Source organism: Mizuhopecten yessoensis, unplaced genomic scaffold (genome assembly GCF_002113885.1).
Source record: "Mizuhopecten yessoensis strain PY_sf001 unplaced genomic scaffold, ASM211388v2 scaffold8811, whole genome shotgun sequence".
NCBI classification, from domain to species: Eukaryota; Metazoa; Mollusca; class Bivalvia; order Pectinida; family Pectinidae; genus Mizuhopecten; species Mizuhopecten yessoensis.
This window is the reverse complement of record NW_018407733.1, coordinates 860,767-886,989: the sequence shown is the minus strand read 5'-3', so window position 1 is coordinate 886,989 and position 26,223 is coordinate 860,767. Positions and strand designations below refer to the sequence as shown.

Genomic DNA, 26,223 nt, shown 5'->3' with positions numbered 1-26,223 from the left:
CATTTTGATTTTCTGAATTGGGCACAACTAGGGCTTAAGGTGATAGATCATGAACAGGTATGCATAGCATCCTTCTGTAATTCCTGACGAATTTTGGAAGCAAACTTGACATGCAAAATCTAAGATGTCTGTCTACATGCAGACAGCCATTTTACTTTTCTAATCCTTCTCAAATATTGGAGTATGCACAGCTATAGACCAGTCCACTGGGATCATGTGTATCAAGTTTAATCATGATCTTGTAAGTTGTTTCTGAGAAATAGCTGATGGTATTTATGAACAGATGCTGAGCCATGAACAAAAAGCAATTTTAATTTTGCAGCCCTCCATTGTATGACGGTGGGCTTAATAATCAACAGGTCTGTCGGAATTAACCCCTAGTTGAAAATAAAGATAAAATTAGTTTCACCTTTTGTTTTCATAATTTTTTCAAAAATTTGAAAGGAAACTTTCTGGAAAAGTTTCTATTGATTTAACAATTATGTCTTTCTAGCCCAACACAAAAGAACTCATTCTGACTGGAAAGTCGGGCTGTACAGGGCAAATCTATCCTGTGCTTCAAGCTTTGATATGAAACACAGGTTAGAATTTATTACAATTCTCTCTTAGTCATAGATAAAAAGAAGTCTTTAAGTAAGTTTTCAACATTTTATTTTATTATCAAATAAGAAAATACATCCATAATCATATCAGATCACAATATATGCAGAAGAACTATGTCAAACCAGATTATCTCCGTATCCAGTGAATTCCATCCTATGTTGGGTTCGATGACAAAAGGAGTTAGTGAGTGCATTGTATCTGTCTTCAGAATATTTCAAAGAAACACTAACTGGTAGAAACCAAATGGAAAAATAATGTAGTTGCAATTTCGTGAGAAAATCATGGACTGTGACAAAATATCTGTGACTACAGGTAGTGAAGTAGGGCAAACAAAATTGATGATCCGTAAAACTTGTCAATTCTAACCCTAGATAGACAAGGTTAAATGGAAGGTAACAGATGAGACCTAAATCAAACATCAGTACCGGTATGTAATCACTGAAAGCCACTGATGGAAGATGGGATGGCCTTATGCATTAGATTATTATTTTTGTACTGTAATGAGAGTTGATTTTCAAATATGAATTTCTGTTATTTTCGATACACATGTTGTGGGAAAGCTGAAATTTCTTATCATTTACATAAAAAATGAAAATCTGTCTGGATATAGATGCATACGAATGACAAAGATAATATTAGCATTGTTCTTTTCTGGTGTATGAGCTGCAAACACAAGGCATACTTTTCTGAGCCCCACAAAACTAGTTGTCTCTGTCCTTAACTCTTACTCCTAACACCTCTCTTATCCGACCAAATACTCCTCACTGATGTCATTATACACAGGTTCCATTGTACACATTCCCAGATAAAATGGCTTGACATAGAACCACAATGATAAATTATCGAACTACTTTTGGTTTTCTATCACTAATCTGCCCAACTTCATTTTTGCACAGCAGATATTAATTTGCAAAATAAACTGTATTTGCTTTGGTGCATATTCTGTTGTATTTTTTACACAGAAATTCAAATGAAAATATTAAGCAAATCACTTAATCTGGTGTTCAGTTAACAATGAAAACAATGAAATAACAATACAAGGATAACAGTTTTATCATAAGTAAGAAAAGAATTATGAAAACCTTTATAAAACTAACACATATTTTAATAGTAATGATATACATATCTTTATAATTAACAAATTATTTAACAACTTTGTAGAGTTGTGTGAAAATAAAAGTTGAACAAAGGGCTTTCACAGAAAACAACTTTAGATCAGGGCCTGGATGTCTGGAGTCTGGTTAGGTCGTGTGCTGTTTGAAAGTGATATGAAAATTTACAGCTAGTTAGTGTCTTATTCATAATCAGACAATCATTCTGAATCCCTGTACACACATGCAATTTATTCTTGAAACTTTTTTTTTTACATATAATTTAGATGAAAGATTTATGTTGTGAATAAGCCAATCAGGTATTAATTGAAAAACTGAGCCCTCATCTCTATTCTAAATAAAACTTACAAACCTTCATATAAAATGGTCTTCTGCCAAAGAAAGAACTTTGCTATTCTTAATCTACAACAGGTCAAGTAATAAAGCAGAAAATAGATTCTAGTACATCATACATTCTGTATTAACAGCCCTTGAACAGGCATAAGTAATTTTAACTAAAATAGATTAATGAAATTGTGATAGACTAGCACTACCATGAGAGCCTTCAAACTTCAACAAAAATAAATATAATTTAGTGATAATTAATAGTAATTACACGATAAAAACTGGTTTCTACACTATATACATAAAACACAGGACAGTTGTAGTAGTTTCACCTCCTTGGTATGGCCACATACAGATAGTTACATGTTGTGTTTCAACTTTTGCTCTCAAAAGATTGTGGAACGTTGGTAAGCAAAACTTGATACTTTTCAAAATATCTTAACAAAGGTTGTATACAGACAGCGTTTCAGACCTTTTTTTCAAATCAGTGAACAAAGTTATGGCAAGAACCAAATCTGGAATTGACAATGAAAAGCAGAAACACAGATTATTTTTTGCTTAAGATCTCCTATAGGTTGTTCTTTCCTACCATTAGCATGCATGTACAGTATGGTCACATAAAAAGTCCAATTTTTAATAAAAGCAGTTATTATGGGAAAGTATAAACTATGATATCCACTACATTCTCTCATACACAGACTTAAACTGTCGACCCATGAAGCTTTAACTGACCTTTCCAATACTAACATACTTCCTTCTGTAACTAAACACATCCATTTGTGTCCCTGATCAATCCCTTTCTGTCGCTCATCATATCCTTTTTTCAGACTCAATCCCTTTCTGTCGCTCATCATATCCTTTTTTTCAGCCTCAATCCCTTTCTGTAGCTCATCATATCCTACTTTCAGTCTCTGACTACAATCCTACTTTCCAAGCTTCAATTCAAAGAAGATGCTCCTTCTTGCTATAATTAATTAAATGTGCAACATCCTTAATCAAAATAATCAATATTCCTAGAACTCAACAGTGAAATACAATGAATGAGAAATATAAGGATAAGACATACTTGGTAAGACAAACAAAAAACCTTCCATTTCTGCTTTCGGATCTCAATAAATTTGGGTAGTTTGATAAAACCTTTTTTTTTTTTTTACAATTTTGCAAAAATTAGACAAAGGCATCATTTTAGAATTTTATAGTGTTTATATAAACAGCAATTTAGGGTATTAAGGTGGAAAGCAGAAACGCACATTTTTATTATTTTTGTCCAATGTATTCTACAGGGTATCATTCTCTTCCACCAGTACATCTAGGAAAATTAGAGAGTGATCAAACATGGTAAACACACGAAAAATGAGTACAACAACACACAAGCTGTACAAAGTCCTCTAAAGAAAGCTGGAGACAAATGCGAGAGTCACATAGTAATATGTGATGAATGTAATGATTCCTTGTTTTGGTCGGACAGCCAAGACCACAAGGAGGGTTGGTAATGGCCTGAGACATGTAGGGTCAGAGTGTCTCCTCCCCCAGGCCACAGACTCACCACCACGTAATGTACAGTTTTAGTAACAGAAGTCTTTTTCACTTTGCTGCTGTACTGTTTACACATCTGGGATGGAGTGGTCCATCAGCTTCTTGATTATACTGTTACCCATGCTGCAAAAACAAAAACAATTATCAGTAAAGAACGGTGTAAGCCTGATGTTATTAAACATTGACTTTCATAAGTAACAGGCCCTGTTATTACAAAAGGTTTGATACTCAAACAATGCTCTAAAATGTTTTTGAATTTCATAATTTTCAGTCCAATAATCTAGAGTTTTCTGCAGTTCATTCACTGTTTCATGTCAATTGCTTATTTACATAAAAGTCATAAATATTTAACTATCTCAATTAAAGTTTTGAGGATATATAGGCCTTAATATATGTTAAGGTAATAGGATTGTGTCACCATTTCTCAGTAGAATTTCTTCAAATTTTGTAGTATATTGCTTTAAAGTAAAGAAAAAATTCTGCCACAAAAAAAATATAGGTTGTCAGAATTTTAAGAATTTTAAATGGAAATTTATGTAAAAAGGAGTGAATTTTGAAAAAAAAAATGAAAGACACAATATTTTTACAAAATAATGTCAATAAAAATGATACTGACATATATCAGTATTGCATTAATGTGTATCAATTTAATAAATGCTGAAATTGTGTAAAATTAATTTTTCTATACACGATATACAAATTGACATTTTAAAATAAAACCATATACACATAGTAATTGCAGGCAAGAGTTATCGTTCTTGAAAAACTTCACAGAAGTGAAATAGGTAGCCGGTTTCCTGAAGTACAGAAAAATGGACACATGTGACTCATTGATAAAAAAACCTGAATTAATACCTGGATTGCTTTGAAATACTTTAATATTGAGAGAACACACTGTTCTGTCAATAATAAACATACAATATTAATCAGTTTAATATTAAACATTAGAATTTGCGGAACTTGTGATACTGTCTCCCTACATTGGATTTTCAACTAGGGATGTACTTCCTGTTTCCGTTTATCAATACACTCCAATGACCTTAATATCTCGGAAATGGATTTATATAAGTTATTTCAACTTGTTTCCGGATCCCATTCCTCTGTACTTTGTATGTTATGTCATGCAACTTAATGTGGAATGAAATGAAGTTAATATTAATATATGTCTGATTTTGAGAATGGAAAGATCAATCTCAAATGAATTAGAATGGGATATACATTACTATTTTCCTCAAACCAGAACAATTGTAATCATTTCAACAGCAGCTCCACCTACCATTTAACAATGTGATCGTAGATGAAGGTTGGCATGATTGTAATGGTAACTGTCCTGCCAGCAGCATCAAAGATCTCCCCAGTTTTGTCATCCTGTAAATGAAAGAAATCTCATTAAGTCAGGCTGATGACACAGGTTTCACCAACAAAAGCAATGTTTAGTGTAATGGAACATACAATGGATGTTTAAATATGCAACAAGGGAGTTAGTCAACATAGAACTTGTGACTACCACCTTTCTGTTCATCTCCCATTATCTTTACAAACACTTGCATGAACTAGTCAAATGAGTCGGAAAAACATTTGCAAGGTACTGTTATTCAGAAAAATATTGGTAATACAGAGATTCTCTGAGAGTTTTGTTTCTAGTACTCTGAAGATCAGTTAAACTCTTAGTGTATATTGCGTTTAAACAGGACTGACCTTGAGTCCGACCACGTTCTGGCCATTGACCTCTATAAGCTGGTGTTCTATGAGGACACCGTTCCTTGCTGCTGAGGAATCCTTTACCAGAGACTTAATCTTTCCATCCTTGAAGACAAACCCAATGTAGCCATTGCTGTCTTTCTGCATCGAGATGGTCCTCTCGAATGGTCTACAAGATGAAAATTAAAGAAATTATTTCATGACATTCAAATCAAAGCTAGAATATTTTTGCTAAACATCCATATGTCCTCACTTTTGCTTTGATGTAAATGTAACTAACACAACATATAACCAAAGAATGGAACTAAATGTAAAATCCAGCCAAAGTCAGAAAAGTGGAAAATGTAGGTTACAGTGACCTACATTTGATATAATGGTGTAATACTCTTTAAGATATATCAGCATATGAAGTTTGATGACAGTTGAACTTCTAGAATTACAATTAATGGGATGTAAACTCTTAGGCCAAACAAGAAAACATGTTAGTTTCCTATTACATGTCTAAAAATATTGGGGTAGTAGGCAGGTAATAAATTTTATTTTTCCTATTTTGATATTTAAAGAGTGATTTTGACTCTACAGTACTTACTTGATTTGTCCAAAAAAGTTAAGGATAGGCATAAAAAATAAGGGTAGGTAGTGTAACCGGAAACAAACAACATCTTGTATTTGGCCTGAAAGCTCCTTCCATTACTTTGGAAGGGCATTATGAATATGTATTAATGAGAAATAACATTCAGTTTGTTAAAAACAGATAAACTGAAAACATACAAAATTGTACATTGGGTCAAACAACAATTTATCTCAGAGATATTTATACAACAAATAATTGGATTATGTTGTGATGTAGGTAATCTGTATGTACCTGTCTCTAACAGCGAACACAATCCTGTCCGCTGAGGCATTCTTCAGGACCTTGTGGGCCTTATCCGTGTCCCAACCAGCAACATCCTTGTCGTCTATCTGGAGGATCTGGTCCCCAAAGCGGAGGCCTGCTAGGGAAGCCGGACTGTTGTCCTGTACAAGTGCCACAAAAAGACCCTGAAACAGCCAAAGTAAAGATATAAGACATGGTAGTGATAGAAAACACACTTCTCTTAAAAATAGTTGGAACTTTTTGACACCAAAGTAGTAAAGAAATATTAGCTAAAATTGTGAGTAAAATTGTAAGTATTCCAGTAGGAGACTTTAAATACTACATGCAGATATGTTCAGTGCTTGGTCTTATCAATCTTCATCATTTTTTGTGTCACATGATACTTTCAAACTAATTACTGAAAACAAAACTTCTGTGTCCAGGGGTTCATAATGATCATCTTCAGACCATTAAAAAAAACACACTTATATTTCTTCATATGCTTTTCTAAAATTGCAATTAACATATCATTGAGCTAACAAACTCTAACACAGCCCAGATGCAAGTCTTCAGTAAGATTTTAATTTTAATATATCAGTAGACATGAAACAATTTATCTTTCTGGACATTTTTCTCAAGTCCTTAGGGGAATCAGTATGTTATCATAAAGTATAAAACAGCAAACAAACCATTGGTATATATCTATGTGTTTGTTTACCTTGTTGACATGTCGTAGTCGGAGCCCAATCTTGTTGTCAGCATTCTTACATGCTATTACTTGTCTGATGCCCTGTTTGGTATATATCTATGTTTGCTTACCTTGTTGACATGTCGTAGTCGGAGCCCAATCTTGTTGTCAGCATCCTTACATGCTATTACTTGTCTGATGCCCTGTTTGATCTCGGCCCGCTGGACTCCTTTGTTGTTGCCTGTGATGGGAGCAACCTGTGTCTGTCCTCCACTTGTCTGTCTTACACCCACTGCCATAGGTTGCTGAAACACATACACACAATCTGTGACTACACATGTTTACGATAAAGATCTTTTGTTGACAGAATAATAACTTGTATATTTTTCTCTAACTAAAATATTTCTTAAAGAATTTTTCTCAAATTTGTCACTCTTCATGCTTTGGTAAAGATTTTTTTCTTAACTCAAAATATTTCTAATACCCGGTATATCTTTTATCAGACCACAGGAGCAAAGCATCGATCCCGACCCTATGGTTCATATTCACCAAGTATGTAAATACAAAATACATATATATGGACTGTGGGGTGGGGATCTGTTCCACACTCTTGTCTCCAGACTTCCAGTACTATTAGATGATTGAGGAGTAACCCCCTTGACATAATCTGCTTATCTTGTATTCAATGTGATCAACCAAATAAATGAACATTTCAAACAGGTGAAGGTCATCGGGCAGTCTGACAGCAGTCTATATACTTACTAAATGCATTTATCATTTATACCAAACTGACGAATCTCATTCTGTACTTACTTGTGGTACAAGCTGGTACTGCTGGTACGCCTGGGGGGTAAGCTGCATACCCATGTATTCACCCTGTAGGGAGGGGTACATGCTTCCACCTGCCCCCTGTTGGGGGTACACTAGTGGTGGCTGCTGCTGTTGGGGGTAGGTCACCTGTGGCTGGGTGTGACCTTGACTGGCTGCCTCATGCTGCATCTGGGCCTGTTATAAACAACACAATTATTGTATGCAGTTGCAAATCTAGTGGTGGTTTCTGAGCTTCAGGACGCTGCCCTCCAAAGGAATTGGTTTTCTCCCACCTTTTTGACTCTCAAAATCACATTTTACTTTTTGCTAAATTTGATTAATCCATCGCATAGAAAGTAAGGATTATACACTATTATTTTATGAATTGGTCATTTTAAGTACTTTCTTGCCACATTCATTTCCTCTTTACATACCTGGGCCATGTGGTCGACCTTCATATCTTCTAATGTTGGGTACAGAGACATGTTTATTTCTTTGTTGTAGGTGAATATAAAAATCTGAAAAATAAAAAGGACAAAACATTAAACAAAACAATGCCAGTACCGGGTAAGTATTGAAATTCATCTGTAGCAGCAGCTATATAAATACAAACATTGAATATAGGATATCAGTCAGGTCCAGCACACAAAATAATCCTTTCTAGTGGATTGAAATTGAAGACAAAGACATAGGATAACATCTCTTTGAAGTTGTTTGTCAAGCAGTTTTGATAATTTGCTATAGTATTGAAATGTCACTGTAAATTGTATAACAAAAAGAATAGCACTGGAATTAAGAATGTTTTTTGAAAGTGATTCTTCATAATGAATGATATATATGTATGAGCATTGAATTATTTCTGTGTCTATTGGGCTTCCATCCTGTGTATATGTGCTGATTGTGCTCAGTAGTATGAATCATGGTAAGATTGTGAGTAACATATATGAATGTATATTTGTTTGCGCAGAAGTAAACATGATCGATCAAGAAATCTTTGTGACAAATTAAGAGCAATAGTATCAGTCTTAATAACTCCATCACATAGAAGATGGTTTCCAGATACAGGAGAAACATGACGTAGCCGAGAAACAACAGATCACCTGTCTGATGTGGTCACCCTTAAAATAGAAGTCACATGTACGTAAGTTGTGTCCAAGTAATCGTCATACTATGGGTAACACAAAATCCTGACCATGCAAACATGTCTTGTGTACGTACACTATAACTACAAAGCACCCCCTGACTAATCATAGCTCATAGACCAGTTCACCACACATATACACAGTGTAATTATAACATTACCACTAATAGATGTACAACATTGTGTAATATCACCCACTGTGATGTCACCGTAAACACAATACAATGACGTCAAAATGTCATGACAATAGCAAAACTGGTGGTGATACATTCCTTGGATTTTTGCTGAATAAGCTTTGGTTGAGATTAAGATAAAAAGAATCTCAAACTCTTTTCATTTCATCTGCATTTTATCAAACTGGTTGAAGGTTGTTTCATAAAAATATTTTCTTGAGATGAGCTGCATTCCAGTCAGTACACAATCTATTTTCATTCCGTAAATAGTACCAGATACCGGCCCTAATGTGTAATACAAATTCTACAATGAAAGGTGTTAGAGCCAGTGTGTTGTTTATAGATGTCTGGGTTGAAATATGAAGTCACCCTGTTGCTGATCTCAAGTCACCCTGAATAGATAGGAGCTTGAACAGTCCATACAACTATTACAGAGCACTGACACCTTATCAATACATGTACCTATGCTGATTGTATCAGCTAGTTATCAGCTACTAACTGATATAGTATCTATTAGGCCTCAAAACTCTACATAACAATATATATTTTAATGAAATCACTGACATTTGTTTTAATGATCATGAAGGAACAATAGAAAATACTGTGAAACATAATTATACACCAAGGGTTAGGGATTGGGTGCCTGGGAGTATACACAAGGGTTAGGGATTGGGTGTCGGGGAGTATACACCAAGGGTTAGGGATTGGGTGCCTGGGAGTATACACCAAGGGTTAGGGATTGGGTGCCGGGGAGTATACACCAAGGGTTAGGGATTGGGTGCCGGGGAGTATACACCAAGGGTTAGGGATTGGGTGCCTGGGAGTATACACCAAGGGTTAGGGATTGGGTGCCTGGGAGTATACACCAAGGGTTAGGGATTGGGTGCCTGGGAGTATACACCAAGGGTTAGGGATTGGGTGCCTGGGAGTATACACCAAGGGTTAGGGATTGGGTGCCTGGGAGTATACACCAAGGGTTAGGGATTGGGTGCCTGGGAGTATACACCAAGGGTTAGGGATTGGGTGCCTGGGAGTATACACCAAGGGTTAGGGATTGGGTGCCTGGGAGTATACACCAAGGGTTAGGGATTGGGTGCCTGGGAGTATACACCAAGGGTTAGGGATTGGGTGCCTGGGAGTATACACCAAGGGTTAGGGATTGGGTGCCTGGGAGTATACACCAAGGGTTAGGGATTGGGTGCCTGGGAGTATACACCAAGGGTTAGGGATTGGGTGCCTGGGAGTATACACCAAGGGTTAGGGATTGGGTGCCTGGGAGTATACACCAAGGGTTAGGGATTGGGTGCCTGGGAGTATACACCAAGGGTTAGGGATTGGGTGCCTGGGAGTATACACCAAGGGTTAGGGATTGGGTGCCTGGGAGTATACACCAAGGGTTAGGGATTGGGTGCCTGGGAGTATACACCAAGGGTTAGGGATTGGGTGCCTGGGAGTATACACCAAGGGTTAGGGATTGGGTGCCTGGGAGTATACACCAAGGGTTAGGGATTGGGTGCCTGGGAGTATACACCAAGGGTTAGGGATTGGGTGCCTGGGAGTATACACCAAGGGTTAGGGATTGGGTGCCTGGGAGTATACACCAAGGGTTAGGGATTGGGTGCCTGGGAGTATACACCAAGGGTTAGGGATTGGGTGCCTGGGAGTATACACCAAGGGTTAGGGATTGGGTGCCTGGGAGTATACACCAAGGGTTAGGGATTGGGTGCCTGGGAGTATACACCAAGGGTTAGGGATTGGGTGCCTGGGAGTATACACCAAGGGTTAGGGATTGGGTGCCTGGGAGTATACACCAAGGGTTAGGGATTGGGTGCCTGGGAGTATACACCAAGGGTTAGGGATTGGGTGCCTGGGAGTATACACCAAGGGTTAGGGATTGGGTGCCTGGGAGTATACACCAAGGGTTAGGGATTGGGTGCCTGGGAGTATACACCAAGGGTTAGGGATTGGGTGCCTGGGAGTATACACCAAGGGTTAGGGATTGGGTGCCTGGGAGTATACACCAAGGGTTAGGGATTGGGTGCCTGGGAGTATACACCAAGGGTTAGGGATTGGGTGCCTGGGAGTATACACCAAGGGTTAGGGATTGGGTGTTGGGGAGTATACACCAAGGGTTAGGGATTGGGTGCCTGGGAGTATATTCCTGATCGGTGATAGGTTGATCAAGGTTCACACATGTACACTTTAATGACTAAAGCTCACACTTAATTTCGACAATGATACAGTATTACAGATTAAACATTATCACAAAAATATCAAACACATGCAGGTCTAATGGTAATACTAACTACAAGCATTTACAAATTGAAAAGTAGGGGATTGTCATACAAAACCTAGCATCTTCTCTCCGATAAGTAACAAACATGTGAAATATTTCATAATACACATTACAGGTGTGTAGATGCCTTTACACTGGTAGGCAGGTGAATCCATAAAAAAAAAAACATGTAAAAAAAACAAAACAAAAACACTGCTTGGGCACCCCATTGTCCCCCTATAACAAGGACCTGCCCTGGACCTTCTAGATAAATCCACCCCCAACAAGTGCTATATACACCCCTGTATTTACAGCATTGCTGTTCATTGTTACCTTATGAAATGTTCACCATCATGTGATGGGTACTGCTGATCATGGTCATGAGACCCCATTTCAATATGGGTAAAAAAAGTGTATGTTGGCATATATATATATATACACTAGAAAGACAGGTGTATGTATTTCGTTATAGAGTATGAACATTTTACACCTGCAGTTATAAAGCCTTCGTGTATGTTTCACACCAAGTTTTTCTTGAACCAAAGCTCATATAAGCTCATCAATGGCCAATTAAAGCATAGATGGTAATGTGTTGAGCATAAATTTATCAAATACTGATTTGGTTATGCCTACGTACATTGGTTTATAACATGACACCTCTGAATCACATGGCTGATACAAATATATACAAGATATTCTGTACACAGGATATCATACATGTGCAGGAAATCATTTGGTAGGAGTTTTAGGGGATCATTATTTATAGCTTTATAGTTTAAGTGTTTTATCCAGTGAAATTAAATACTAGTACTAGTCTTATCAAACAAACAGTGTGTGCTTTCACATTATTGTGCTTCCTGTCACTTTATAATTAAAAATAGATGCATCTGAAATAAATATACCGGTATGTAAATTTAATTATAAACACATTCATTTAAAGTATAGATATTTTTATTTTAGTGTTTCCACTTTTAAATACGATAATTATTACAATGCTTGATAAGGGTACTCAAAGGGAGCTTAGAAGAATAACTTGAATTCTTATTATATATATTATTTTTTTTACATTCTGGATTGTACACGATACAATTTTTGGCAGTCTTTTGGTTGGTTTTGGCAGTCAGACAATTTCAGCCACTGAAACGGCACTGTATCAAGTCAGATACACATATTGAACCAAAAACAAAAGCTATATAGCCATGGAACATTATCTGCTAGTTAACAATTACAATCTTTAGTTGTGAGTGGGCTATGACGTACTGTAAATGGTTAAGTTAAAAAAAATTGTCTGAGGCTTTATCAATTAAGTCAAATATGGTAAGTATAATAATCATAGTAAGATGATAAACAAGTAAAAAATGTGACAATATTCATACAACTCACAAATTAAAGTTTTTATAATTTATCATCAGCCTGCTTAAATGAGGTAAGTCCCATTTGATTTAAGAAATTAATGGTACATACAAACAAACAAGCCAGTCAGTATGTAGGTTATTTCACAATCGAGTAGGACATTGATTAGCCTAAGGGTAATATGTAGAGCTGTGTCATAAATGTGGTGTCAGCTGGATATATGAAATCGTGTCCATTTCGACATGACAAATGCAGTGAAAATCATGAATGACGAGGTATGCTTGAATGAAATGTCTATTTCTAGATGACCTGACATGCAGCCTTGAAAAATCTTCCTGACAATTAAGTATTTAACTCAACTGGAAATGGTCTTTGAAGTGTTTTGAAAGGTATTGGTAATATGTCAATTCCTCTGTCCCATATATATATAGACTTATAGGGTCAAAATTGATTAAACAAAATGTCTGGACATCAAGGACCTATTTGCTACTGATATGATGGGAAAACCAATATGACCTCATCTGGTCACTTTGCCATTTTGAATCAAATGAAGAAGAAATCACTTCAGCTTTGTTTGATGAACAGAATTAATAATTAAATATGAAAAGATATATAAGGATATAAAGACATGTGGTGATTTCGGTGATCATACATAAAACCTCTGGTGTAGAACATTTTATATTGGACTTCAAAAGTGAAAATTCTGAATATTGTGTTCCAGGAAATGGAGTCACTACTGAATGTAGGCCTAATAGAGAAATTACTTTTGAGTCCAGATCTAATTTTGGAAAATTATACACGATTCATGTCAAATACACTATTTACAGAATAATATACACTCCATTGACGTTAACAAATTAACATAAACGTAGTTCCCCACATCTAAAACGTTAAATGTGAATTCTGATCGAATGTGCTGTCCTTTGACAGGTGTTGAAACACTTGTGTATCCTAGGACCTAGATGAAATACACTACCTGTTTATTAATATTTTCTCGCTGTAATTACACGTAAAGTATATGCCATTCAGAACATTACAAGGCCTAAAACATATTAAACTTACCAAAATAATCCTTAGTAGGCCTAGTGTGTAACCTCGGCGATCGGATGAGAATGCTCTCTTCAGGTGAAATCTGTGTATTTCAGGATGTCTATCCCGTGTCTTGACGTCACAAGTCACGGGTTATTGACATATTTTTATGCTATTTTTAGTAACACAACCCGATTAGATTCGTGAGTCACCAAGATAGGGAATTAAACATTGTCAGTGACAATAATTTAAACAATATTATCTCAAATTATTACTTTGAACCAAAAACAGTATTCAATACTTTTATTAATTTTTATTTTATTTTTCAAACTCAAACCGGAAGTAAACCAAAAATGGGTATTGCCGAACATGGCCACCAAAACAGAGACAGTGGAGACAAACATTGAGTACAACCGACAAAGAAGTAACAGTGACCCTCGGCCCAATCTGGATTCATTCAAGCCTGTTGTGGCGGAGAAGGGTAATTATATTTGAAATAATAAAACTTCAGTTTGACGTATCTATAAATGTATGCATGACAAACCGGTATCAGTAGCTGAACATCTTTCAAAGAAAATTCGCAAGAAAATTATTTGAGATCGAAAAATGGCTCCGATCAGCTGATTGGAAATTCGCATATTCAAGAACGTGAATGACTTTAATTTCTTGTGTTTAGTCATAAGATTATTGTGTATGAAAATGCAAAGCCGTGTGTATTGTACACTTAAGACCGGTCAAAACTGAAGTTATGCTATTTTCTTATGAAAGTCCACTTCCTGATTTTGATTCCCTCCCCTTGTGTGTTATCTGTTTACAAGCTAAGTATCAGAATAAAGTAATACTAGAATGTTTTTTTCCCTATAAATTTCTTGGACCAATTTTCTTATCAAATTCAGGTGAAACGTATTTGCTCTGAAATGAATATAACACAATGATAAACAAATTTTGTAATGACTACAGAGGACAAAATACACCTGTCAGTCCACAGATCCTACTTTTGAAAAAAGAAATTGTGTTCGTCTCGTCTGCTGGATATTCAGACTACTCTGTAGTGAAGCAGATGTAAAATCACTCAAACAAACAAATGTGTTTGTTCACGAAAGTGTGAAGTCATGGAGGGGCTCCTGTTGACAGCTTTACTGTATCTATATACCTATGCCAATTTCAGTTCACATCAGTGTATGATAGTGTCAACTTAGCACTGACCAGCTTCTCAGCTTCATTTCACAATCATGTAAGTCTCTGAACAAAAAAAATTACCAAAGTGGTAAAGGGTTACTCAGTATTATATCTTTGCGCGTGCTGATGCCACCAAACTAGAAAGTCTGTACCTGGACCGAATATAGTGTAATAGGACGAAGAAAGTGATTAAGATAGTGCCATCACTGGGGCTTGAACCCACAAGCCTTGGCTCTCTAGCCCGATGCTATACCGCTGAGCTAAAGGGAAATTCCCTACAGCTGACGCTTGTAAGGCAACCTAATCAATGCACATCTTTGACAATTTAGTATGACACATACCTCATCTACATTTTCAAAATATTATAAAAATATATTGAAGTTGCACAATATGCTTAGGGACATGCCAAAAAGGAAAGAGTAGGTATCAAAATATATTCTATTAATTTTTATGTTAGATATTGGCCTATTGTAATGTCATTTGAATATAAGACGAATCTGTCAGGGTTTGGGGATTTGGAAGAGATTTTGGAAAAAAAAGCACTATTTTACATTAGCAATGTTGCCAAATTTTGTCGAAAAATTCATTGCCCTCAAAAGACCTGTAGACTAAGGCATAGTGTTCCAATTCTTTATATTCTGTAGGTTGTTTTTAATTGTTTATTCTGCAAAAAAGGTTTTAATCGATACATGAAATCTAAAATTACCACACCCTATCACATCCTCACATTTACAACCATCATCATCATGATGAGCACCGCCAATTCACACATACGTTCACACTTCGACAGCTTAGTCAGTACTTGTGCAATAATGATGTTATAAGGTAAATTATCATCCTAGTCATCAACTGTTTACCCACCAACACACATGTGTTATCAACATATACACGCATCAGATAATGTATAATATGTACATTTACATTCCAACATGTTGGGTAACACCTGTGTAATACAATTACCATATCACCATAATCACATGTACAATGACGACACACCTATGTAAACCCTAAACAAAGTTATTTACCCGGTATATCTACAATTACCATATCACCATTATCCCATGTACAATGACAACACACCTATGTAAACCCTAAACAAAGTTATTTACCCGGTATATCTGCAATTACCATATCACCATTATCACATGTACAATGACAACACACCTATGTAAACCCTAAACAAAGTTATTTACCCGGTATATCTACAATTACCATATCACCATTATCACAAGTACAATGACGACACACCTATGTAAACCCTAAACAAAGCTATTTACCCGGTATATTTACAATTAAATGTAAATCTGTATAACTGCCATTTTAATATATATCGAAATTCATAGACTGTCATTTGCTATATAAAAAACAAGTGTTTAGGACATGTAAATTATTAAACTTTTCAATGAAGCATTAAATTTGAACCCAAATACTATTTTAATCATGAATCATTTGGAATAACATGCATAGTTAACTTGTGTTTAAGAAGTGAAATACTTGTGCAACGTAAGTAACTCTGTTGGACTTCAGTAGCCAAATGTCATACCATTTGTGTGTGTAACTGTGTGAAGGGTTGTTTATATATAAATAATGTTAACATAACAGTGCAGTTATTATCAAGCTGTATTACTTATTTTGCTTACGTAAGTTCCATTAAACAAAAACACATGTTCTTAAAGTTTTCTGTGATGTATTATTTGTATATCGGTATATAAATTTGGACATATTTAGCCCATTGACAGAACTTCAATACACCATCAATATATTCAAAATTCAACTACATGTAAGTCAAATGGTGATCTTCTTGATCGTTATTTGTGTTTCACCACTTCATGTTGCTAGGATTGAAGTGGCTGTACATGTACTACCACTCTACTTACAATGTTTGATAAGTATTGCAATACCTTGGTGTATGTTTCAGGGTGTCTGGGTCATTGTTACTATATATAGAAAATCTTTGTCCTAACTGTATCAGCTTTATTTCTGATTTTGAACAAACATATAACAATCAAGCATGATAATGCTTTAAATGATCAGGGTGTCAAGGTCACTGTTACTATTTATAGAAAATCTTTGACATCGCTCAATTTCTTAACAGATATTAAACTTTATAGATAATAGATCATCAATGAAAATATACCTCTAATGATTTTGTTTCAGGATGCAAAGGTGTACATTCAGAATATGTATACAGATAAATTTGATTTTGTGAGATGTAACTAGTTTTTGTAATAGATGCATCACTGCCTAATTTTATCCAACTTACCAAAAATTAAAGCATGCAAGACTTTTGATTTGCATCAATAAGTTAGCTTGTTGAATCTAAAAACCTCACAGCACTCCTGCTGGTTAGCTTTTCTAACTGCCATACATTCACACCTATCTTTTTTAGCCGCTATATATACTACCATATATAGATTACCTTGTCCAAATGCTTGATGATCATGTGTGTTGTGTATTCCTAAAATAGACCACCGGTATAAAGGAAAACATTTTGAGCTATTAAGAATGCATGTTTTATTTTCAATTTCATAATCTGATAAAAAAATGTCAAAAAAGTAGACATAATTGAAACCGTTTTTAATAAAACAATATATGACAATAAAGAAATGGTACGTGAATGCTGTGACAAGAAAAGGATTATCTATATATGAATTCTTACCTGTTGGTGTGCTTATTAGGTTTAGTATGGTTTTCTAAAACTGTTATGCAAGCCAGGATGATGCAGGTATCAGATTCTGCATAGCAGAAATCTGGAGTGTGATCAGTCAATTTACATTAGAAAAGAAAAGAACTATATTAGGCATAGGATTTGTCTTTACCTCGAGATAACCTCTTGAAGCTAAACACCTACAGTTTTTGTTGCATTTTCCCTACACTGCAGCCAGAATGCAGGTGTGACAATTTTCTTACTTGTTAACTTTAAGAATAAAGTAAATTCTACTCCAGATAATTCACATTTACAGTGAAAATGGGAGTTTTGTCAACAACTTAAAATTTGACTGCAGACTGTAGCAGGGAAGGGAAAATATATATACATGTACAATGTATATATAAAGTTAGCTGTACATGTATCCGCTTCTGTGAGTAATCCGTCCCCGCTGAAACACATCAGGCCTATAGATTGTACATGTCCCTATAGATAAGGGTTCAGACAGGTACGCATTTCATCTGACAAAGAACTGCACAGGTAAGAAAAGTACAGGTACAGTACATCATTAGACATTACCTCACCAGTATCACACTACTATAAGATGTGTGCTTAGTTTTATGTCAGAATTTACATGTTTGACAGATTATTTCATCTGACTTGTATTTCAATTTTTCTCAAATTTAGAAATTCAGGGAATTCTGTGACTGTCAAGTACATTTACTTAGCTTGAAATATATATGTACATAAATGGAACTATCGGCTGAAGTGCTTGTTATAGAACATAGTTGGTATAGTATATAACTATCTACAATCAGGCCAGACACAATAATTATTTGGTTACAGCTATGAAAATGATACAGTAGGTTTTATTTGACAAAATAATTTTATAAGGGTTAAAGATGGAGTTTCAAACATTGATTATTTGAATTTTATAAAAATAAAAGAATAAGGTAAATGCTAAAATCTAGGGCAGGTAGGGTTATCAGAGACACTTGTATATTTTAAAAGGGGAGAGGGAGGAGGCTACATGATCACCTATCACAAATAAAATAGTCAGCTGACTTTACACAGGCCATTACACTGATACATTGTTTAAGTAATATTATGTAGGTTATTTTTGATAGATACAGGTATTTTTGTGAGAACAATATATATTTTTATGTTTTGTGATGCTATTCACATCCCAGTTGCGGGGAAATGAGTTATGAGTCAGCAAATATGAATAACAGTTGTTACCTCCATCATGTATTTCAGTGGGGGTTTTTGGCCAAATTTTAAATTTGAATACAGGTTGCTTCCTCAATCAAAACAAATGTATTATTAGGTTATCTTCCAATTTCAGTAAAATGATGGACTATTGTAAAATCTAGATAGAAAGAAAAACACTGTATTGTACAATAAAGCATTTGAATAAATGTTGTAAGGATTTATTGTACTGAAAAATATATATACATATACGTGTCCCCCATTAAGGATATTAATATGATATGTTTTACGCGAGAAAAGGTTGATCTAAGTTCAAAATCACTGAAAACATCTCAATGTTTACAACTCATAGATTTATACAATGTATACAGCATTAGGAACGTTTATGTGTGCAACATGAAGGGATATACACAATGCCCTAGTATGATGTCATATCTGTTGTGACTGACACCACAATGCCTGTTATACAATTGTAGGTGTAGTAATTATTTCTAATCACTGCGTAACAAGATAGTGATACCTATCTATACTTTATACACAGTATACCAGACCAAACATTGAATCCTATCCAGATATTCCTGTACTCATTATATTTTATCTATAATGCTACAATTTGTTGTGATGTTTTCTGTTTTCCATTTCATTGTCGGCTTTTCCCCTGTAGATGGGTAAGTGCTGTACCAATCATAGCGCATGCTTTCGTTTGTTTAGAAAACAATAATTTGTTGTTGTCTAGTTTGTCCTGTCCGTCCTATTATGTGTGTTCCATGTTTAATTTCAAATACCTGTAAAATGTTCAGCTGGCATAGGAATATTGTATAGGAGTTTAGAATAATTAGAAATCTAATTTTCCTGGCTAGTGCAGACCATAGCATTAGGATTGACAATAAAATTTAAGGGTGGATAAAATTTGTGATACAATATAGCACAAGAGACTTATAAAAACATTTTACATATATCAATAACCATTCTGAGAATTATGGACTTTTTAAGTATCTTTAAAATTGAAAGTTAAAGTTCGAATTTGATCTAGTTGTCAATTTTACAGTGGTTGTTTAAATTTCAAAATTGATAAACGATACATGATAGGCATTACAACCATATAGATATGCATGTTTGTTTCAATATCTGATATAGATTATAATGATGTTTCGTAAGTGTTAACATATACAAGGTGTTTAAATCCTCTCCCCTGCATTAAAGGAAAATTGAAAGGATTTCAAAAAGATTTCAAATTAAAAAATATATATAATGACATTATCAGAAGGAATACATGTACATAGTACATGTACTTGCACACATATGAATAATATAACAATGTTAACCCAATCACAGTTGTTCTATGTCTAATAATAACAATATATTGTGTATAGTGTAAGTAAGTTTCAGTATGTACATATACCTGCTCAGAAGTCAATACCTGTATATCAGCTCTCATGTTACTCATTCCACCATCTGTTAATGTGATCAAGTATTCTGTTCTGGTGATTTTATTGTTATTTGGGTTTTCAATGATATTGTGGGGAATGGCCCATTGTACAACTATATTATATGGGTGTGCATAATAGGGGAAATAGAGGTAAAACCTTTAAAATCCTTCTTCTACCATAGGGATTAAGGGATTTCATCCCAATTTAACCTGGAGCATCCTTGGGCAAAGGGGACTAAATTTTGTATAAATAGTGGGTGTTGTCCCACTGTGGGCAGAGTTGTGGGGCCCAACAGGTGAAAAAGAGGTAAAAACCTTTGAAATCCTTCTTCTACCATAGGAATTAAGGGATTATGTCCCAATTTAACCTGGAGCATCCTTGGGTAAAGGGGACCTTATTTTGTATAAAAGGTGGGTTTGGACCCCCTTGGGGCTGAAAGTTGTGGGGCCCCATAGGGAAATTAGAGCTTTAAATCTTTAAAATCTTTCTTATGTACCATTCAGCATTGGAGGGATTTGATATAATAAGAATAATTTTCCATAATTGCTTTATTGTCCAGGTGAGCGATACAGGCCCTCTGTAATGTATCATAAAATGAATGACAAAAAATTAACAAAATATTCTAATTTTAGTGATATGTTTACAGTTATACTTATTAGTCTGATGGATGAAATTACGACACAATTCTGGTCCAGCGTTTTATTTCTTAATTAATTTAACATTTTAAATTTAATCTTTCATTGGTCCTAATGACCTCTTCTGTGTTGAATGCAATAATATCATACCCGTTGAATTTGTACTCTTGTGAAATCGAAGGGAGACAACTCCTACAGTCTTATGTAAAGCATTATTTCTGTGGCTTTGTTGGTTTGTGCTGTTTCTTTATGTTTATTAAAAAACACAGTTTTTAACAGTTATATTTGCCATTATAGTGTGTAAAAAGGTAACATCATCTTTTGATTTGTGTATATATTATAAAAGATCAATAATGTTCAGTATCTGCTGTAAAATATAATGCATGTATGCTGTAAAGGGCAACAGGAAATAACCATAGACAGAATAATTGACCTATTTGACTGTGCTATAAAACACATATGTTAGCACTATAATGAGATGCCACATGTACACCAACAATTACAAGTGGAAATTGAAGGCAGCAGTAAAATGATGTTACATACACTGTGTTCTTCATACTGAACCGGAGACTGACATTATTTTCAACACTTCACTGGTCATTTAACTCATTTCAGGAGCTAATTAATATGCCAAAAATGTCATTAGATATTAAATTAAATAAAAAAGATGTAACTCAAGCCTCCAGAATAACATAAACTCAAGGTTCTCCACAAATAGTTGCTGATGAGGGTTAGTCAACTTAGAAAAAGCCTCACTACATTTGAAATAGATCCTGTTGCTGTATTATACAATTGTATTATGCATATATGTAAACATTTAGAAACATGGAGAACCTCTGTGTAATGAGCTAATAGGATGTCCTAACCACTTAACCATATAATTAGTGTCTAGCTATTATAATACAGAGAAGTTGAGCTGTTAAAAATAATCTTTTACAAGTAATATAGTCATGCACATCTACAGGTATTTCCTTGTAAGCTTCCAGGAAGACCTTTAAACTTAGTCAGAAATTAAATTTAAGAGGTGCAAATAATATATAAAATGGCTGTCATTTACCTTGTTTATCCAATTTTAAAATCCAGTCAGAAATTTAAATTAAAGAGGAACAAATAAGTATATATATCCCATCATTAACCTTGTATAAAGAGGAACAAATAAGTATAAGAGAAACAAATAAGTATATATATAACAAATAAGTATATATATAACAAATAATAATAAATAAATAAGTCCTTCCTTTTCAAGGTATTATTTATTTATTATCTACTATAACAAATAAGTATATATATAACAAATATATGGGTCAAAGAATACAAAGTATATATGTGCCATCATTTACTCTTTATAAAAAGGAACAAATAAGTATATATATAAAAAATAAATAAGTATATATATATATGCCATCATTTACCTTGTATAAAGAGGAACAAATAAGTATATATATCCCATCATTTACCTTGCATAAAGAGGAACAAATAAGTATATATATAACAAATAAGTATAAATAAGTATATATATAACAAATAAGTATATATATATAAAAAAAATAAGTATATATATATATGCCATCATTTACCTTGTATAAAGAGGAACAAATAAGTACATATATCCCATCATTTACCTTGCATAAAGAGGAACAAATAAGTATATATATAACAAATAAGTATAAATAAGTATATATATAACAAATAAATATATATATACCCTGTATCCTATGGTTGATTATGACTGTCTTCCATAGATTAGTTTTTTTTTTAATAATTGTTTGGAGAGATTAGTTCATTGCTTTTTCTGAAATATGCCAGAAAAAGAACTAAAAAAATTGCAGGTGAAATAATGTCATTATGAAGGGTTTTAGCAATGCATTGAGGGGGCATGCATACACGTACAGGAATTGTTGATAAAAAACGAAAATTGGACTTTGAAATATGTAGGCATTAGCTATAGGCAAGCTTGTAAATAAACGAAGAGATTTAATTTACTGTATGAATAAACAGCTTGTTTTAGGCGATCACATGATAATGATATTGCATTAGTCAGTATATAGGGACAGGTTAAAGTACAAAGATAACAAGGAAAGGGAAGTATTGTTTATAATTGTATCAATATAGGGATCCGAAATACTGGAAAGAACACGGAAAATTTGATGTCATTAATTCACCAAAAAAAAATCATTTTGTATACATTGTTCAAGATCATTAATGGTAACGTACATGTTCAAGACCATCAGTAGAAACAAAAAGGGATGTTAACAGAGGGGCCAATATACATATATATACGTATATTTACAGAAAAATATATAGGTATTAATTGATCAAAATAGTTCATTTTGTTAAAATTGCTCAAGAGTGTTAAAGTGGAAAATACAAATGAACATGCACTGTGGTCATTGCCGTCCAGATTGATTTTAGAGTCGGCTAGCTCTACTGTGTGTATTATCATTATGACAAGGACTTGATCACTGCTGCCACCATTCCTGTTTAGGGAGATTAGTGATGGTGTGAGGAGGAGGTAAACTACTTACCAGAGTCTACTCGGACAAATAGGATGGCACACAGGTGATTTGTCAGACTGCCGGCAGGAGTGTGGTGGGAGAATTTTCAGCAGGATTAAAATCGATGTCTGTTGAGTGCTGGGTAGAGTGTGTTTTACAACCACAGACACACATATGTCCTCCTCCAAGGGGTTGCTAATGTGCCTCCAGTCTCCTGGATCTCTTCCACACAGGTGTAATACAGTGTGCCCTACTTACATACGGCCCATCACACACACAACATAGATAGCTGTACATATAGGCATTACCTGTTGGTTTGCGGACACCCTTGATTTAAACTTCAGGTCACATGGTTTGTGGCCGGAGGAGGGAGATATATATACTGTTCCTTGGTATTAGTGGTGGTCTTCAGGTGTGGTTCGAGACAGACATCGTGGATTTAGCCATATATAGGATAAAATATTCAACTAGTTGTGTGTGTGTGTGAGGAAGCATTGAAGCAATCAAGTGTATCTCATTGTGAGCCACATCACTAAAACAGGGCCCCTATACACTTGCCTCAGAGTGGTCCTCAAATTCTATGTCTGGATGAGGTCGATTTAACTGCAACCATGAGGCTACGACGTAGAAAGAAAGGTAATTCTTTATTTTCCTGACTGTTTTTAAGACCTTTGTCTTCACATCTACTTAGATTTATAAGATATTCCAGATTGAGTAAAAGTCAGATACGTGTGTATACGACGTTGTATGTATATAGGTGAGGGGCAGCTATTGAAGTGTCCTAGCTGGTATTTAATTCATTCTTTACACAGGTATAGCTGGCTATCAGTGGTACTACACATCAGCACTGGACTGGTGTCAGTTACACCTAACAAGTCACTACAAAGTCAACATTAACTCTAGCTGACACACAAAAAAATGATGGGGCCTACGTAGTTTATTTTTACAGTGTGAGAACATTTGTGTTTTGAGCTATGCTGATATGGTGATTAGCTGTATATATCTTAAATATTTCATTAATTTGGAGAGGTGGGGGATAACAGTTGTCAAAGTTGTGTGATACCGTGATATTTCCAACCTTTTTATATACTTGTTATAATGTGATTCAAGTAATATACAGATCAGATCTGGAGTTTACCACATAAAATGTTTGCAGGCTATAGGTCAGTAAATCCACAGCATTTATCAGATACATGCTGCAGTGTTGGCCTACAGACTTAACTTATCTTGCTATCTATAATCATTATTGATGTTCAGATGAATTTAATCCTATTCTGATAATGAATTGTTTCATTTGGCTTTCTGATAATGAAGCAGATATCTTGTCAGAGACTGGATTTTCTTATCTTAGTAACAAAGAGTTGAGAAATGTTGGTCTGATACAAATGTATGAATAAACTAACACCTTGTACACCTCATATTAATGATACAGGTTGACACTTCATCAGTTAATGATATAAATGTGATAATGAAAACTGGGGTAAGACTTGCATTCGGCTGGTGTCTGATCATGAACACCAATAATGATACCAAGGTAGGACTGCTGAGCACCAATAATGATACTTAGTTATGACTGCTGAACACCAGTAGTGATCCTGGGGTATACATAGGACAGCTGAACACCATTTGTGATACTGGGGTATACGTAGGACAACTGAACATCATTTGTGATACTGGGGTATACGTAGGACAACTGAATACCATTTGTGATACTGGGGTATACATAGGACAACTGAACACCAGAAGTGATTCTGGGGTATACATAGGACAACTGAATACCATTTGTGATACTGGGGTATACTTAGGACAACTGAATACCATTTGTGATACTGGGGAATACGTAGGACAACTGAACACCAGAAGTGATTCTGGGGTATACGTAGGACAACTGAATCCCATTTGTGATACTGGGGTATACGTAGGACAACTGTACACCATTTGTGATACTGGGGTATATGTATAGGACAACTGAACATCATTTGTGATACTGTTATACGTAGGACAACTGAACACCATTTGTGATACTGGGGTATACATAGGACAACTGAACACCAGAAGTGATTCTGGGGTATACATAGGACAACTGAATACCATTTGTGATACTGGGGTATACGTAGGACAACTTAACATCATTTGTGATACTGGGGTATACGTAGGACAACTGAACACCAGAAGGGATTCTGGGGTATACGTAGGACAACTGAATACCATTTGTGATACTGGGGTATACTTAGGACAACTGAATACCATTTGTGATACTGGGGAATACGTAGGACAACTGAAACCATTTGTGATACTGGGGTATACATAGGACAACTGAACACCATTTGTGATCCTGGGGTATACGTAGGACAACTGAACACCAGTTGTGATACTGGGGTATACGTAGGACAACTGAAACCATTTGTGATACTGGGGTATACATAGGACAACTGAACACCATTTGTGATACTGGAGTATACGTAGGACAACTGAACACCATTGGTGATACTGGGGTATACGTAGGACAACTGAATACCATTTGTGATACTGGGGTATACTTAGGACAACTGAATACCATTTGTGATACTGGGGTATACTTAGGACAACTGAATACCATTTGTGATACTGGGGTATACATAGGACAACTGAACACCATTTGTGATCCTGGGGTATACGTAGGACAACTGAACACCAGTAGTGATACTGGGGTATAAGTAGGACAACTGAACACCAGTAGTGATACTGGGGTATAAGTAGGACAACTGAACACCAGTAGTGATACTGGGGTATACGTAGGACAACTGAATACCAGTAGTGATACTGGGGTATACGTAGGACAACTGAATACCAGTAGTGATACTGGGGTATACGTAGGACAACTGAACACCATTTGTGATACTGGGGTATATGTATAGGACAACTGAACATCATTTGTGATACTGTTATACGTAGGACAACTGAACACCATTTGTGATACTGGGGTATACATAGGACAACTGAACACCATTTGTGATACTGGGGTATACGTAGGACAACTGAACACCA

At 35.2% G+C, this 26,223-nt stretch overlaps 2 protein-coding genes across 5 annotated transcripts in view; one reads left to right on the top strand and one right to left on the bottom strand.

Moving 5' to 3' along the window:
- Nucleotides 1-634: 634 nt before the first annotated feature.
- Nucleotides 635-13,767, bottom strand: LOC110456640 (syntenin-1-like). 2 transcript variants are annotated; one of them, XM_021507485.1, is made up of 9 exons: nt 13,635-13,764; nt 8,065-8,148; nt 7,634-7,825; nt 6,982-7,125; nt 6,851-6,880; nt 6,142-6,317; nt 5,274-5,445; nt 4,852-4,943; nt 635-3,698 (listed from the first exon to the last, which is right to left on the bottom strand). In XM_021507485.1, the coding sequence occupies exons 2-9, from the start codon at nt 8,113-8,115 to the stop codon at nt 3,644-3,646; spliced, it is 912 nt and encodes a 303-aa protein (XP_021363160.1). In that variant the 5' UTR covers nt 8,116-8,148; nt 13,635-13,764; the 3' UTR covers nt 635-3,643. The 2 variants fall into 2 exon arrangements, with proteins under 2 accessions (XP_021363160.1, XP_021363159.1); XM_021507484.1 differs by lacking the exon at nt 6,851-6,880 and having other exon boundaries at nt 6,952-7,125; nt 13,635-13,767.
- Nucleotides 13,768-13,932: 165 nt separating this feature from the next.
- The window catches only part of LOC110456639 (phosphatase and actin regulator 1-like), an 88,531-nt gene continuing 76,240 nt past the window's right edge, over nt 13,933-26,223 (top strand). Inside the window, exons 1-2 of one of the 3 annotated variants that reach the window (XM_021507483.1) lie at nt 14,010-14,082; nt 19,301-19,304. In XM_021507483.1, the coding sequence (XP_021363158.1) occupies nt 19,301-19,304 (4 nt within the window). In that variant the 5' untranslated portion in view covers nt 14,010-14,082. Of the gene's footprint in view, nt 14,083-19,300; nt 19,305-23,180; nt 23,833-26,223 lie in introns of those variants that run through there. The other 2 variants (XM_021507479.1, XM_021507482.1) reach the window with 2 other exon arrangements.